General features: G+C 41.9%; 1 protein-coding gene across 1 annotated transcript in view; it reads right to left on the bottom strand.

The window, feature by feature from the left end:
• The window catches only part of LOC132495813 (solute carrier family 23 member 1-like), a 50305-nt gene that overhangs the window by 15493 nt on the left and 18050 nt on the right, over window positions 1-16762 (bottom strand). The window contains exon 4 of the mRNA XM_060107741.1: window positions 7744-7903. Within this exon, the coding sequence (XP_059963724.1) occupies window positions 7744-7903 (160 nt within the window). The remainder of the gene's footprint in view (window positions 1-7743; window positions 7904-16762) is intronic.

The following is a 16762-nucleotide window of genomic DNA, read 5'->3' on the forward strand; positions in this document are numbered from 1 at the left end:
AGTTGAGGCTCTGTGGGCCGTACAGGCTCAGCTGAAATTTTTCCAGGCAAGATGGAAACAAATGAGCTTGACTGTGTTCTAATAAAACTCCACTGATAGGCACTGAAATTTGAATTTCGTACAATTTTGACATGTCATAAAATATTATTCTTGAATTTCGTACAATTTTGACGTGCCATAAAATATTATTCTTCTTTTGATTTTTTTTCAACCATTTAAAATATAAAACCATTTTCAGCTTGTGGGCTATAAACAAACAAACAAACAAACAAACAAACAGAAAACAGGCAACTAGCCAGATTTGGCTCATGGGTTGTAGTTTGCCAACCCCTGATCTATTGGACTGATTTTTACTTTACTTCTCCTTTTTTATTTTGCTAATATGGATGTTATTCATTTTACCCCTGAAAATTTTCCTTGCTTTGATGTCTGCTCTTCCTGAAAAGAAAGAAGTCTGACTCCTGCTCTCCTTTGATCATTGTTAACGTGGTATATTCTTCTCCATCCATTTATTTGTAATCTACGTGTGTCTTTATATTTAAAGCCGGTTTCTTCTGGACAACATACAGTTGGGTCTTGTGTTTTGATCCACTCTGACAATCTCTGTGCCTTTAGACCAATGACGTGCAAAGTGATTACTGATATAGCTGGATTAATATCCACCACATCCATTAGTATTTTCTATTTGTTGCCCTTGTTCTTTGTTTCTGTTTTTTTTGTCTTCTACTGTTTTTCTGCCTTTTGTGGTTTTAACTGGGCTTTTTCTTTTCCTCTCCTTTCTTAGCATAACCATTATCCTTTTTTTTTTTCCTTTAGAGTTTGCAATGTACATTTACAGCTAATCCAAGTCCCTTTTTTTTTTTTTTTTTTTCTTGCCACACCACATGGCTTGCGGATCTTAGGTCCCCAACCAGGGATCAAACCCATGGCCTCGGCAGTAAAAGCGCAGTCCTAACCACTGGACCACCCGGGAATTCTCCCAAGTTCACTTTCAAATAACACTATACCACATCACGAGTGGTGTGAGTGCTTTATAGTAACAGAGAAATCCTAATTTCTCCAACCTAGGCTTTTTATCATTGCTGTCATTCATTTCACGTATACATAAGCATACACAAGGATATAAAAATCTTTAAACCACCATAATACTGGAAGGTGAAGTTTAAGTTGGTCTAATGTGTTGAAAACTGAGCTTGCCATCTCTTCCCAGAGTCTTCTACATTTTCTGTTACCACCACTTTCTAAAAATATAATCATTACTTACTTGTCCTCTCTATTACTTCTTATCTCCCAGAAAGTAATGACACCCCTATTGGTCCTATATTTGCCTCACTTTCATTTGTGGCTGGTATCGTGATGTAGAGTTGGACTGCTAACCATCGGTGGCTTCAAGCCTTGAGATGTGTGTGAACAAATTTAACTTAGTGAAACATGGAAACTCTACCTTAAATTCCAATAGGCTGGCCCAGTGAATTAAACCAATCCATCAATTAGTAAAAGAAGATTGAAACTTGAAAGAACTTTCCCTTGTTTACAGCACTGGTGAAAAACACTGGACCAGCAGATGGAGCTAAAATACCACAAATAAGACTCTGGGTTTGCACTCACTGTTGGACACTTGAAGGCGAATGTGGGAAAAAAATAGTGGAGGCTACAGTCTTAGATCTGGGCAAGAGAACTCCCACCCTGGGCCCTGTGCTTTAGAGCAGGGGTTGGCAAACTTTTTCTGTAAAAAGCCAGATAGTTAACATTTTAGGTTTTGTGGGCCACATATAGTTTCTGTCACATATTCTTTTTTAAATTTTAAACAACTTTTTAAGATGTAAAAACCATTCTTAATTGGTGGGCAGTAAAAAAACAGATTACATGCTGGATTTGGTCCAAGAGCGATAGTTTACTGACTCCTGCTTTAGAGGACTCACAAACACGAAAATAAATGGTAAATGTATTTTAAAAACATGGTTGTGTCTGTAACTTGGGATCCTGTGCTCAGTGCAGGCACAGCATGACCTAAACATCCCTAAACATCCTCTCTCACTACTAATACTGTGTCCTCAAAACACAAAGTAACTGCTTCAGACCATTGCAGTGTTGAGGCAGACACGTCATTAGAACACAGGAAGAATTCGAGCAGCAGAGTGCTTAGGGAGGAGAAGAGACAAATTAATTTGTCAGATCTTTCCTCTTGGACAGTACGAAGGCAAGAGATTCTTGCACAAAAAATTATAGTTCTCAGTAGGTCTAAGTGGAAGGGAAATCCTGCCCCTGGCATCTAGCAGAGCAGGGTAAGCAAACTGATGAAATAAAACTTATATTTTAAGTCAGAACAAGTAAAAAAATTAAACATAAAGTTCTCTCTGTGTGTTTGTTTGGGCCTCCTCCCTCCCTAATATGCAGTGTGAATCTGCATTACACATTACCAGAGCTCCTCAAAGATGAGGGGCCTGCTCAACCATAAAGATCAATTGTTTTTCTTTCTTCCGATGCTAGCAATGTAATTTCTTAAAAGAATAGCGTTCTCTCCCAGCTCTGTAGGGGGTCATGGTGACTGGCTGCTCGCTTTGTACCTGCTTATCTGGACTAGTATCCCTGGTGAACTTTATGTAAAATATCAGTATGTCATTTTGATGTTCGATCCTTTGTCCCAAAAATGTATATGACTGTGCCTTCAACTTCTAACAGGTGGAAGAGTTCCCAGAACTTCCTGAGAATCTGTTTCCTGGGTTTAAAATCCTCCGCTTGGCTCAAATAAAATTCCATTTTTTTTCTTCCTAACTTGATAGTTAATTAAATTTTCATTGACAAAATCTACTTCTTATTCTTTGCTTAATTTTAATTTGGATTTACGAAAGCCAAGTATTGGCTCCCTGGGGGACAGCAGAAACAAAACCCCCCAAAACCTCAGACCACATGTATTTTGTGATTCATGCTATCGATGATATAATAAAACTAGGCTGCACTGAAGAAGAAATACATCCTGCTTTGGAAAAGGTGGTACAACACACAGCATTTGAAGACTGGCCAACGGACCTGGCAAAAATCCAGGGCCGACCAGCTTGACAAATGAAATCCTTAGGTATCTCTTGGTCTGGAACTACATGGAAAAGTTCTTTAAACATTAAAAACCTCTGTTAACTCTGGGTCCACCTTGAGAAAAAAAGGAAGCACAAGAACTTGATAGATCATTGAAGTACATCCACATCTGGGTGCACTGTTGGACTGTATACCAGAGCACGGCCACATGCAGAAAGGCTGTTTTTGAAAGGGAAGAACAGCAGAAGGTTCTGGCTGAAATTCACAAGTTATGGCTCAGACTGGTCTGAGACTGGTATCCTGACCAGCACAGTGCTCCTGAGATATCAGAAGCGTCAGTGGTTCCGTCCATGCTGAATGAGGACTGACCCTGGCAGATGCCTGGTGCTTCAGCTCTACGTGGGGCATTTGGTGTGGAGGTGGCCCAGAGCAGCTACTCAACTACTCTCCCTCTGAAGGACCAGTCCTAACTCGTCTGCTACTGGGCACTGTTTGGAATTAGAGCACTACTGAATGCCACCAAATAACTCCAAGATCAGAGATCCCAATGGTATCTTGAGTGATGTCAGAAAGACATTCAAATAAGGAAGGGGATCATCAACAGAATGCGCTAATTAAAGGGAAATCGTTATATTCAGGGAAAGAAAAGGCAGTTACACAAGGAGGGGTTCATAGGATCCATGAGTGAGTGACAGTCCCCCTCCCCTGGGTGGACACTACCTCGCGAGATAATCTATCTCTAACAACAGAGACTTGGATCCCACTATGTGGGTCTTTGAATTCAAAAAGCACTGATTGGGGGGACTTCCCTGGTGGCACAGTGGTTAAGAATCCACCTGCCAATGCAGGGGACATGGGTTCGAGCCCTGGTCTGGGAGGATCCCACATGCCGCGGAGCAACTAAGCCCGTGCGCCACAACTACTGAGCCTGCGTTCTAGAGCCCATGAGCCACAACTACTGAGCCCACGTGCCATGCTACTGAAGCCCATGCACCTAGAGCCAGTGCTCCACAACAAGAGAAGTCACGGCAATGAGAAGTCTGCGCACCACAACGAAGAGTAACCCCTGCTCACCACAACCAGAGAAAGCCTGCCCGTAGCAACGAAGACCCAATGCAGCCGTAAATAAATAAATAAATAAATGTATTAAAAAAAAAAAAAAAAAAAAGCACTGCTTGGAGTCTTGCTAAAGGTGCTGCTCACCCACCCGAGAAAGACTGAGACTGAAAGAGTGTAACATTGCAACAGAAGGACCTTGATGGAGGAAGGCAGGCAAGTCTAAGTCCAGCCAAAGGACCAAGCTGTGTGTGATGTGACTGACAGTACACACATAAACCCCCAGAGTCACCCCTTTAGAATTATATAGGTTCTCGGGCTGTGGCCAATGGACTAGCAGTTTGGTCTGGCAAGTGGATCATAGAGGCTCTACTGAAATTTCACCTTTTATGGGACAGGACTTTATAGTCAAATCTCAAATACTGGTGGTTCACGTAGATGCCCCTATGTCTTAAAAAGAGGAGGGAAGTACGCTTTTGAATGTAGTCATTAGGGCCCACAAGATGACACCTCGGGCCACAAGCCATGCATATGCAGGCTTACAAACTACATAATCTCCATCTCTATCTGAAGTCTCTTGCGTTGCCCAGGATGATCCCGGCTGCCAACAGCAATGGGCACAGGTGCCTCTGGTGGGAGAATATGAGGATAAATGGCCCATCACAGAACTGACAGGCTGCCTGTACTGGACAGTCCACAGAGCATGGGAGGTTTTAACACTTTTTAAAACTGGTATGGACAGTGTTTCTGGTTTGAGTTTTGCCTATCCTGCCACTGAAGCCCTGGCCCAGGCTCCAATAAAGAGACTAGCAACCCAGATTGCCCACCAGCATGAAGATCAACTTATATATCAAACAGCTCAAGGATCACTTTTCACAGCATGAACAAGACAGGAATGGACCAAGAAATACAGTATCAAGTGATCGTTTCATATTTCATGTCACTTTCCAAAAGCAGTGAAATTATTGCAAAATTAGAACGTGTGCTTGAAGCAACAAAATGTGGGTGACAAAGGCACGAAGAAGGGCAGGCTTTGCAGGGTAGGATAGTGTAAGATCAAGCCACAAGTGGGGCACTACACTGAGTCACTAGGGGAGCAGGGTGTAAAGGACAGATTGGGAAATGAGAAGGTAAAGAAACCCTATTTTCCCAGGACAAGGGATTTGGTGGTGTTCCCTAAGATAGGAATAATAAGAATCAATTTAATTTGACTTGTTGGAATTCTGATGGTATTTATGGGCCGCATTGGAAGGTCTGGTGTTCTTCAGGATGCATCCTACCCAGTGGAGTGGCTACAGTGACAATATACGTATTAAATCATTTGAAAGTACCTTGGGGGAGGACACACGAGGAGGGTTTCACAGTGTGCCTTTTCCTGCCCACTCTTTAAAGGCTAGCAGAGAAGGACTCAGCACCTCCTCTTCCAACAGGAGCAAGGAAATGGGTTAAGAAGGGCTCACAGCGGGCAGAAAGAAAGATGGCTGCAGGAAGAACTGGAGTTACCACATTATGGGATTGAATAATGCTGCTGTTGCCCGTTTTATTTTATTTTATTTTTATTTATTTATTTATTTATTTATTTATTTTTTGTGGTACGCGGGCCTCTCACTGTTGTGGCCTCTCCCGTTGTGGAGCACAGGCTCCGGACGTGCAGGCTCAGTGGCCATGGCCCACGGGCCCAGCCGCTCCGCGGCATGTGGGGTCTTCCCGGACCGGGGCATGAACCCGTGTCCCCTGCATCAGCAGGTGGACTCTCAACCACTGCGCCACCAGGGAAGCCCTGCCCATTGCATTTAAAATGTTGGAAATAAGAAAGTGATCTCTTAGCCATATTTCTAGATACGTCTTCAATCTGGGATGAGGGACGCTGGCATCAGAGTTGATTCTGCCAAACTGAAACACATCTAATAAAACTAGACCCAGAGTATACTGTGCTGTACTGGATGGACAATGAGGAATGAACATTGTGAAAGTAGCCAAAGCTACTATGATGCGGGCATATTTAGGACACGGTCTGTTGTCTGAACTTGAAAATGGGTCATGGACTAATTCAAAGGTCATGTACATGATACTCAATGAAATGAAAGTTATGGAAATAATGATAAATAACAAAGTCTATATTGGGATATTGACCTCTAGTCACCAGCTAATGTGGGTGAGCATAGGAGCAAAAATGACCCCAGTGGTCAGACCTACAAGATGAGGACAGACATTTATAGTTAACTCTAAATCATTCAATAACATCATAAAAGAATGATACAAGTTTACCATCATGCACTGACCAGAGCAGCTAAAATGCAAAAGAGAAAATGTTGGTGAGAATTTGGAGTAACTGGAACGCACACATGCTGCTGGTGGGAGTGTAAATTGGAACATACACTTTGCAAATGTATTTGCTAGTGTTTACTAAAGTTGAACATATACATAACATACAGTGATGGTGAATTTTATGTGTCAGCTTGACTGGGCTGAGGGATGCCCAGATAGCTGACAAAATATTTTTTGTGGGTGTGTCTGTGAGGATGTTTCCAGAAGAGGTTAGCATTTGAATTGGTGAACTGAATGAAGCAGACGGCCCTGCCCAATGGGGGTGAGTGCCATCCAATCCTTTGAGGGCCCCAAATAACCAAAAAGCAGAAGAGCTAATTTGCTCTGCTTGAGCTGAGACATCCACCTTCTCCTGCCCCCGGACATCGGCACTCCTGGTTCTCAGGTATTTGGAATCAGTTTAGGACTCACACCATTGTCCTTCCGCCCCACCCCTCACCCCCACCGGAGTGTTTTGTCAATTCTACTCCTTCTCAACTGTCAAATCTGGGTAAGAATAGGAATCTTGTTACCATGTTTCCTCTGTCTTCCCTCTTTCTTTGTCTTTCACATACAGCGGATGTGACCCTTATTGCAGCCATGAGGCTGTGAGGATGCTGAACACGGACTGGGTCGGGTGCAGGATGGACCCTGGCTGGGCTAAGGCTTCTTAGCTTAACTCCCAAGGATATCTAGGGAACAAACTCTGCTCTAGGTCCATAGGCCTGAGTTCAGGAATGTCCTTGGTCCAGTTCTAGTGAGTTAGTGCTGAAGACATTAAGTGACAGCTGGATTCATGCCTGAGCGAACTACCTTGTATTGGAAACCCAGTACCATATGGTGCTTGTGTAACTGCCCCTGCTCCAGAGGAGGTGGTCCTTAGCCTCACTCCAGGCCTACATATTTAAGGTCAAGCTGGGAGGAAGCTGGTTGGGCTTCCTAGAAATCTCAAGTGACCTTCACTCTCTCATACAGTACCCCACCCATAGGCCGTCCTTGACCCCTCACCTAGGAGGTCAGGTGAGGATGTTGGGGTCTGGAAGCTAGCAGGTCTACTGTCCCTGAGGGTATGGCTATGCTCTCTGCCAAGAATCCTGTGTGCTGGCTTCCTTATCTATCGTTTAGATAAGCCAACCTGGAGCATGGCCAAACTTCAGAGCCTGCTTCAAGGCCGCTAGTTTCTTTCCCTGGATGATAAAACTGAATTAAGCAAGGGCCAAGTATCTTAAAGCCTGGAATCCTGCTCAGCAATGAGTTGAACAATGAATATTGAACAAATGAATCAACTGAGGAGCCCCTGTTGAGGACCACTCCATTCCTCTCACCCCATCCCCCTCACCCCAATACCTCTCGGATCCTCTTCTGCCATTCCTCAGTGAATTCAGGGGAGCTGGTGTTCACCAGGCTGGCATTGAATGTCCACATGGGGCACTTCCAGGTGGGAAGGGACAGCATGGCCAGGGAGGGTGCCAAAAAAGCAAATGTTCCTCCCTGGAGAATGGGCAGCCTGGAGGAGGGGAAAGGAGAGAGTTACCAATCAGCCCTTTAAGCGCTGGTCTGTCACTGGCCCCAGTGGAGGTCTTTTAATCCCAAGTCCTACCTTGGTTTCAAGGCAACACATGACCCCTGCAGTTCTCAGTTTACAGGGAACTCCTGCCAAGCTCCAAGTCAGGCCCATGAACCCTGCCAGACTTTGGACAGGTAGGAGAGGTGGAGAGGGAAAGACAAGCAGACCTAACCCTAGTCCTGGAGATACAAGCCCAGGAGCAGAGAGTCAGGTGCTGGGAAACGATTTGGGGGTAGCACAGAGCTCAGAGAACATGTTTAGTGGGTGCCATTCTTCCTCAGTCCCAGAGAATCTTCCCCAGACCCCAGGATCAAAGCACAGCTCACACATGTGGAGTTCCCCCCACTGACAAGAGATGCACAGCCTAGAATCTGGGTGGCCAGATTCCTTTGCCTCTTCAAAAATGAACAGCAATCCCAGACCTCTACCTTCAGGCTCCTTTTTATCACCTGGACTGAATAGGCTTGAGGTCAATTATCAGGGCCAGGGCGTATTCCCCACCCAGGTCTTTCTCCCTCCTTGTCGGTATCTCACTCTGGCCTCTGTGAGAACTTCTAGCAGAACTTCTAGCCCATCTGACTTGTCTCCCTTCAAGGTGAATGTAGCCTGATAAGTCAACCTCCAATAACCCTCTCTTACTAGAAGGTCAGAAGCTATGAAGGCTCACCTAGTCTCTTTGCCCTGCATATTAGAATTTGGGGTGGGGGGTGGAACAAAGGGACCTTGGCCTCGTGCTTGCATTTGTCACTATAGCACACCCAGTTTAGGTACTTTTTCTTAACAATACTAGAAGGCTATTTTTGAACTCAGGATTCCATGAAGACAGCTTAAAGGGTTATTTTTGAGAAAGACTGAACACATTTTACTTAATGAAAATATAAAGTTTTGCTGCCTAAGTGGCCTTTGTCCTGGATGAACGTAGGAATCAGCAATGCCTGGGCATCACCCTCAGTTGAGTTAGTGGGCTTGTCAAAAGGGTGCAGACAGGCATGGGGAGGGCTTAAAGCTCCAGGTGATTCTAATATCAACCAGGGCTGAGAACAAGTAATCTAGATTCATAAATCTAGACCCATAAGGCTCCAAAATAGATTGGAATATATGGCACACACAGGGCAGGAACATATGGGTGGTGGAATGGGTATGTGTGAATAATGTTTTTAATTAAAAAATTATGGGGGGGAGATAAATCAGGAGTTTGGAATTAACATGTACACTAATATATAAAAATAGGTAAACAACAAGGACCTACTGTATAGTACTAGCACAGGGAACTATACTCAATATCTTATAATAACCTAGAATGGAAAAGAATCTGAAAAAGTATATATGTATATATATACACATACATATATATATATTTGTATAACAGAATCACTTTGCTGTACACTTGAAACTAACACAATTGTAAATTAACTATACTTCAATTAAATGCATAGAAATTATGAAGCTAAGTATCTTGACAGAGAAGGGAAACATGCTATACTTATATCACTGCAAAATTCTTTTGAGCTTTTAAAATGAACATAGAAATATTTGCATATCATATGTACAGAGTATATAATGTAAGAATTGTGTTTTAATTTTTTGCTGTAATTCCATATGCACATTTCATTCATTCAACAAATATTTATTGAGGACGTGCTCTGTGAGAGGCACTGGTTGCCAGGTATTAGGGATACCATGGTGACTGAGACAAAACACCACTTATATTCTAGTTACACATTTCTCTGTTAGCCCTTGTACTAACAAACTAATCACTTACAGTAACTGACTCTCAGGGGTTCTTTAAACACCTTATGACTCTGCTTACAAGCACTCCACCATTATTATGCCACCATTGCTGCAGTCATTTCAGTATTACCGGGTTCCATGAGGTCAGGGATGATTATTTTTCTTTTCCATCTCTCCAGCACAGAGCCTAGTGCTGCAAAAACCTATGAAGGTTGGGTTTTCTCATTTTACTTTATTTTATTTTTTTAGTTTAACAGGCATATAACGAAACCCTAACAAATGTTAATTTGCATTTCATTAAGTCATAAAAGATGTGCACTCATTCGTGTGATTTTGTATGTTTTTCCTTGTCTATAAACTGTTTACTCATTACATAGAACTTAGATACTGTCAAAATATATTTATAACAATTTTTATGATGGTGAGATTTATTTTTGTTGAAAAAAATGTTTTTTGTTATTATATGCAGGAATTCATCTCCAACTTAGAACTTCTTTAAGGGAGCACTTCAAAATTTTCTAGTTCAGCACTTTTCTAACTCTGTTCATGTTCCTTTCAAGATTATTATATGTAGTTGGGATAATGTGATATATGGACTTTCTACCTTTTTGTTTGGTTTGGTTTGGTCATGCCTCACAGCTTGCAGGATCTTAGTTCCCCGACCAGGGATTGAACCCCGGGCCACGACAGTGAAAGCACTGAGTCCCAACCACTGGACTAGCAGGGAATTCCATCTATGTTTTTGTAATTGCTAAAAATACCTTTTATGTTCAAGAGCAAGATGAATTTTTTCCATTTATTTACTAGAGAGTACTCTTATGTGCTACCTTTAGATTCACACAATGTATCCATAAATTCTTCCCTCATTGTTCTGTACTCAGACCTTCCAATCCCATTTTCCATCCATTCCTCTCCCCCTCCCCACCTCATTTTGTTAGCATTCCCATTTCTTTCTCATAACTTCTCATTGGTACCTTTTTGAGAGAGGGAGAGAGATCTACACATATTTCTTGCATTTCTGCTAGTTTTTCTTTTACGCACTTTCCTGGTACATGTTTAAGATGTGTGCATTCAGTACCACTACAAGGCTTTATTGCTTCATGTATCTTTTACCTTTCATGGTGACCTTAATGTGCATCTCAGTGCCGCTTTAATTTCACAATTAATTTCATCTGCTAGCATGATGGTAATTCCTATTTTAAAAATTTTCCCATGAGTATGATTCACTATTATTATACATATGCCTTCTGACTTAAACATCCCTCTTGTAAACCATAGATTTTTGATTTTTAAAACTCAACATTTTAGAAATAGAAGAGCCATTTGAAGCGTATCCAGCCTGGCCTTGTCATTTTATAGATAGGGGATTTGGAGCCCAAGGTCTTAGAGTTAACCAGCATGAGTGCTTGGGTTTCCTTACTTATCACCACTGCCCTGTAACAACAGTTAAGAGCATGATGTAGACCAAAGGCGTGTTTGAATCTGGCTCTACCTTATCAGTTGTGTGACCTAGGCATGTTGCCCAGTTTCTGCAAGCCTCAGTGTCCTCTTTGACAAAATAAAGATAATACTACTCTCCCAAGAAGTAGCTGTGAAGATAAAATATATGTAAGTGATTAGCACAATGCCTGGGAAAGAGAAGAGCTCAATAAATAGAGTAATTTTCATTTTTATTCCCTCTGCCATGTGTGGCTACTTCTAGAAAACATAGTGTACACCAAAACATTTTCTTAATGTTTCCTCAAATAACAGATGTTATAGTATGGACTTCTTTTTTTTAAGCTCTTGTCTGGCATTCCCATTTCTTGCAGGTTGGTTCTCTAAGATTTGTTTCCTAAGACCTTCCCTATCCATCTTCCTCTTCCCTTCACCCTTTACCATCTCATCTGTATACTCAAGTCTGAAGAAGAAAACTCCCCACCATTTTCTTTTAAAACAACAACTTGCATGTAAAATGTCAAAATCTGCAGTCTCAGGAATGTCTCTTAGAAGTTTGATAGGATTGATATTTTAGGTTGTCAAAGCCACAGAAATGTGTCCATGGGGGTACTATCAACATCTAAGCTTATATAGTATTTTAAAACTACATAGCATTTTCATATCATTATCCCAAGAGTACTTCAGGGTGGGTAGGACAATACTGCACTGTCTCTGTACGAGGAAAATGATACTGGGGGCAGATGCCAGTGGCAGGGTTCAGCTGGGAAGTGCAGAACCCTGATCAGAAAGTCTGAGTCACTGGGCCAAATTGCAAAAGTGTGTTTGTTATAAGAACAACTGATAAGAGGGCATGTGGAAAGAACAAACTTCTTCAACAGTTTATGCTAAAGATTATGTGGGGAATTTTTCTCATCTCTTAGTAGTTCCATTTGGGCCCATAAAACAGAAACAGCTAACCTTTTGGAAGTATTGGGAAGTTACGCTTCAACCTTTCTCTCTGAGCTCTCATGTACTCTTCATAAGATGATTGATATACATGATGGTTGTTAAAGACATTAAGGCAGACTTCATTCAAGGGGAGCTAATACAATGCTGTTTTGTAATAGGGGAGAGAGATCAGGCTCAATTCCCAATGTGACAAGGAAAAGTGGGAATTTATAGCCAAGGGGCAGGATGGGGCTTAGTGGATGGAAAGTTACTAAGAGGAAGCATCAGGGGTAAGAACAGGATTCTTGCTGAAAACAGGCCAAGGTGAACAGACATCACCTGTGGATAGTGAAAAATGAGGAAACCAATCAGAGAGTGAGGGTGGGGATTCTGACTACAGTGACTGAGCAAGATTCTTGCTAAAATTGGATGATGCAGAGACCAACATGGAAGCTCAAAAGTCAAGCCTAGTTGAACAGTTGTCTATTGGATTTAGCAATAGGATGATCATAGTTGATCTGGTATGTTAGACACTATAAATAAATAGATCTCTCCCAGTTAAATGATAAATAGACTCAGCACAACTTGGGCCTGTACAAAATTCTGCAGCAGAAGGGGGAATGTCACATAAGGCTTTGGAGTTCTTAAAACCACATTGGAAACTAGAAGGCAAGGGAACAATTCTTTCAAAATTCTGAAAAAAAAATTATGTCCAACCTAAAATTCTATACCCAGCCAAGCTATCAATCAAGTATGAGAATAGAATCAAGACATTTTCACATATGCAGAGTCTTACAGAATTTACCTCCCATGTGTTCTCTCGGGAAACTACTGCATATTCGTGTTCCACCAAAAAAAGAGGAAGACATGGGAACAAGAGATCTAGACTTGAAAACTGACATGAAGGGAATTCCCAGAATAAGGGTAAAGAGGCATCTCAGGATGACATATCTAATGTATACCTGGCACAGACAGCGACTGTTCCAGACTTCAGCAATTCAGAGAGCCCCAGGAGGTAGTACATCAAGAAGATGAAGTTGATAGGCTACCTGATGTGATGAAATTATTAAGAAGAGATTTAGACAACAGGCAGGGAGTTTATCATTGAGTTAAAAATAAACAGATAGAAACTAAAGAATATTAAAAAAAAGAAAGATATTAATTTCAGGGAAAACAAAAAGTTGGGCAGGAAAGGAATCACTTTGTGATTCAGCTCTGAATAGCATCCCAGTCATTATAATGTGTACATTCAATATTGAACCATGCTGGGAGGGTATGAGAATAGGATGTTGGAAAATATGCTTGTATGTGGTGGGAGTGAGGGGCTGTGAAAGAAAATGAAATCATAGTCATCCATATTGGCACTTCAGTCAATAGTGGCTAAAACAGAAGTGCATTAATTAGAGACGGTGGAAAATAACTAAATAATCAGCTTGGAGGGATGAGAGTGCTTGTTTCTGCCTAGAAGAAAGGGGAGAAGGGGGAGATCTCTGGTTGGTAGGGGAAGGCTGTTTGTCTGCCTTCTTTAAACCCATCACTACCCACTGCCTTGAGTGTACCTTTGACACCCACCCTCATTGTTCCAGTCCTCCCTTCTGATCTGCCCCAAAGACAAGCACAACTCTCCTTTTTTTCTTTTTTTAACGGCTTTAATGCTGACCTCCACAGAGAAACACATTGGGGAAAACAGAGATAAAAGCAGGTGAAGTGACAAAGAATCTAGGAAGTTGTCTCAAGGCTGTAGCCTTGAGCCTTACCTCTCAAGCCCCCTTCCAAGATGGTAATGGGCAGCCTACTGGACTTTTGCTCTCAGGCAAAGATTCAAAGGGTGTGGCTCACAAAACATATCCTGATACTTTTCTAAAAAATTTTTTTAAATGGTTTTTATTTCTCCCAGTTATAAAGAAACACATGGACGCTGAAGAAAAATTAATGGTAAATAAAAATATAAAGAATAAATCACCCTAATTCTACAACCCAGAAATAATCATCAATGTTTTGTTCTCATCTTTTTTTAATCTTTAACTAGATAAACTTTATCAGCACACATATAATATATACCTTTCCTATACAATGTATACCATCCAGAAATAACCTTTAACATTTCTTCAAGTCTTTTCTCTGTCTTTAACTAGATAAATGATTATCAGTACACATAAGACATATATCTCTCATAATTATGAATTATGTTGGTCACTATTACGATAGTGAAAAGCTCAAAACAACTTAAATGTCCTTTAATAGGAAATGGTTAAACTAGAATATATTATGTACTCTAGAATATGGAATACTAAGTGATATTTTTCTAAAAGTGCTATTGTGGAAATGTGTTTATTGAAATGGAATGATATTTATAATGTATTGTGTATGTTTAAAAAGGAGGGGTAGGAGTTTTTTTTACCACATTTAAATTTTTTTCAATAATTTACAAAGGGAGGGAGGGTGCAAAATTGTGTTTATGGTAATACCCTTTTCTTGGTGTGAAAAATAAATTTTACATACCAGGCACTGAGCTAAGCACTTTACATACATTATCTAATTTAATTATCATGGCTTTGGTAAAATTTTTTTAAATTTCCTCTTCACAGAAACACGAGGGACTTCCCTGGTGGCACAGTGGTTAAGAACCCACCTGCCAATGCAGGGGACACAGGTTTGATCCCTGGTCGGGGAAGATCCCACATGCCACAGAGCAACTAAGTCCATGCACCACAACTGCTGAAGCCCGCGTGCCCTAGAGCCCGTGTGCTGCAACTACTGAAGCCTGTGCCCCTACAGCCCGTGCTCCACGACAAGAGAAGCCACTGCAATGAGAAGCCTGCGCACCGCAACGAAGAGTAGCCCTTGCTCGTCACAACTAGAGAAAGCCTGTGCATAGCAAAAAAACCCAACACAGCCGAAAATAAATAAATAAATAAGTAAATTTTTTAAAAAATATGAAGAGCAGAGAAAATATTTGAACAAAACCAAAAAAAAACCCACATGAGGACTCCAAGATAACATTAATGCAAAAATTGTCAGGGGTAGAAAGAAGAGGGAGAATTAAGTCTTCCCTAGGTAAGGCAATACAGATTGGGCACCCAGGAACCCAGAGAGGATGAGCCCCCAGAAGGGGTTTGGGGTTGGGACATGTAGAGCATGAGGGGCTTCTGGGGAAGAGGTCAACAGTTGGGGGCAGAGACATCTGGAGCTTGAGGTGCTGGACTCCAACCTCACCTGTGTCATCATTTTGATGTTCCCTTTTGGAGTCAATCTAATGATTAGGCAAAGGGTGATGTCACAGGGATTTTCTTTGAAATAGTTCAGAATGGGGAGCAGAGGCTCAGGAGTGTCGAATGGGACTGATGAATTCTCGAACTTAAAAGGGTCGCTCTGTTGTGAGAAACCCTGGGTACCTTCAGAGCCCCAACTCCTTCACTATTGGACAACGATCACTTAGTGTTCATCTTTTTACTGAGCTTCCTACCCCAAGCAGGTAAGAACCTGCTACCCTGTAGGAAAGCATGTCCCGCACCTTCCGTATAGTTAACTCCCCAACCTAAACCCAGAGGAAGCAGCAGCACCAGGCCCCTCTTTGGGACACATCATCCCCTCTCCCTCCTCTGATGTGACTGACTACCAGGTCACTCTTCTATTGCCAACAGCCACCACTGTTTCTGTTCCAGCCAGAACTCCGATGGCACATCTGGTGGCCTAGTTTTCAATGGGGCAGGGGCAAGATGGCTGCAGACCTCTGGCGATGGGCATGGACTTTCTGCAGAACCAGTAACAGATACAGAGCTAGGACAGATCAGGGCTCGGCCGCAGGGAGGTCCATGGAAGAAAAGGACAAATGCCAGGCAGGCTGATTCGGGCAAGACTATACAGAAGCCAGATTTGAATGCACTTTGGGCAGAAGTACTTGCTCCACACATGAGACTTTCCCAGGAAAATGAAAAGGGAGATATATCACTTGAAACCACTCCAGAAAAAGAAATTCCCAAGTAAAAATCATGAATAATTCCAGAGATGGAGTTAAGACCCAGAATTACACATAGTCAATAATAATTTCCTCTAGTGATTGCATTTAAACTTAATGCTTTCTTTTGAAACGGATAATGAAGTACGCCCTTACATAAATTTTGGAACTGAGGGCTTAAGTGAGGAAGGCCCTTGGGGGACACACCCAAGACCCCTAAATTCACAGCAGGGAGGCAGCCACCCCTCCGCCAAGGGCAGCTGCCAACCCCACAATGGACACTACGCTCTTTAGCTCTTATTAGGGAAGCTGTTTTCGCCTCTCATCATTCCCTTTGACTATTTAAGATGGTTTTAATCGTGAAGATCTGAAATCTCATTGCTGCACCATCATTTCTGTTTGCAGTCTAGAAAAGTACATAATTAAATACTGGTTATCAGATAACCACTAATCAAATCTACTTGGTCTTTGATTCACAGGCTATCAGCTAGTTGTTTTTTTTTTACATCTTTATTGGAGTAAAATTGCTTTACAATGGTGTGTTAGTTTCTGCTTTATAACAAAGTGAATCAGTTATACATATACATATGTTCCTATATCTCTTCCCTCTTGCGTCTCCCTCCCTCCCACCCTCCCTATCCCATCCCTCTAGGTGGTCACAAAGCACTGAGCTGATCTCCCTGTGCTATGCGGCTGCTTCCCACTACCTATCTATTTTACGTTTGGTAGTGTTTATTATGTTC

The sequence above is a fragment of the Mesoplodon densirostris genome, chromosome 9 (genome assembly GCF_025265405.1).
Source record: "Mesoplodon densirostris isolate mMesDen1 chromosome 9, mMesDen1 primary haplotype, whole genome shotgun sequence".
NCBI lineage: Eukaryota > Metazoa > Chordata > Mammalia > Artiodactyla > Ziphiidae > Mesoplodon > Mesoplodon densirostris.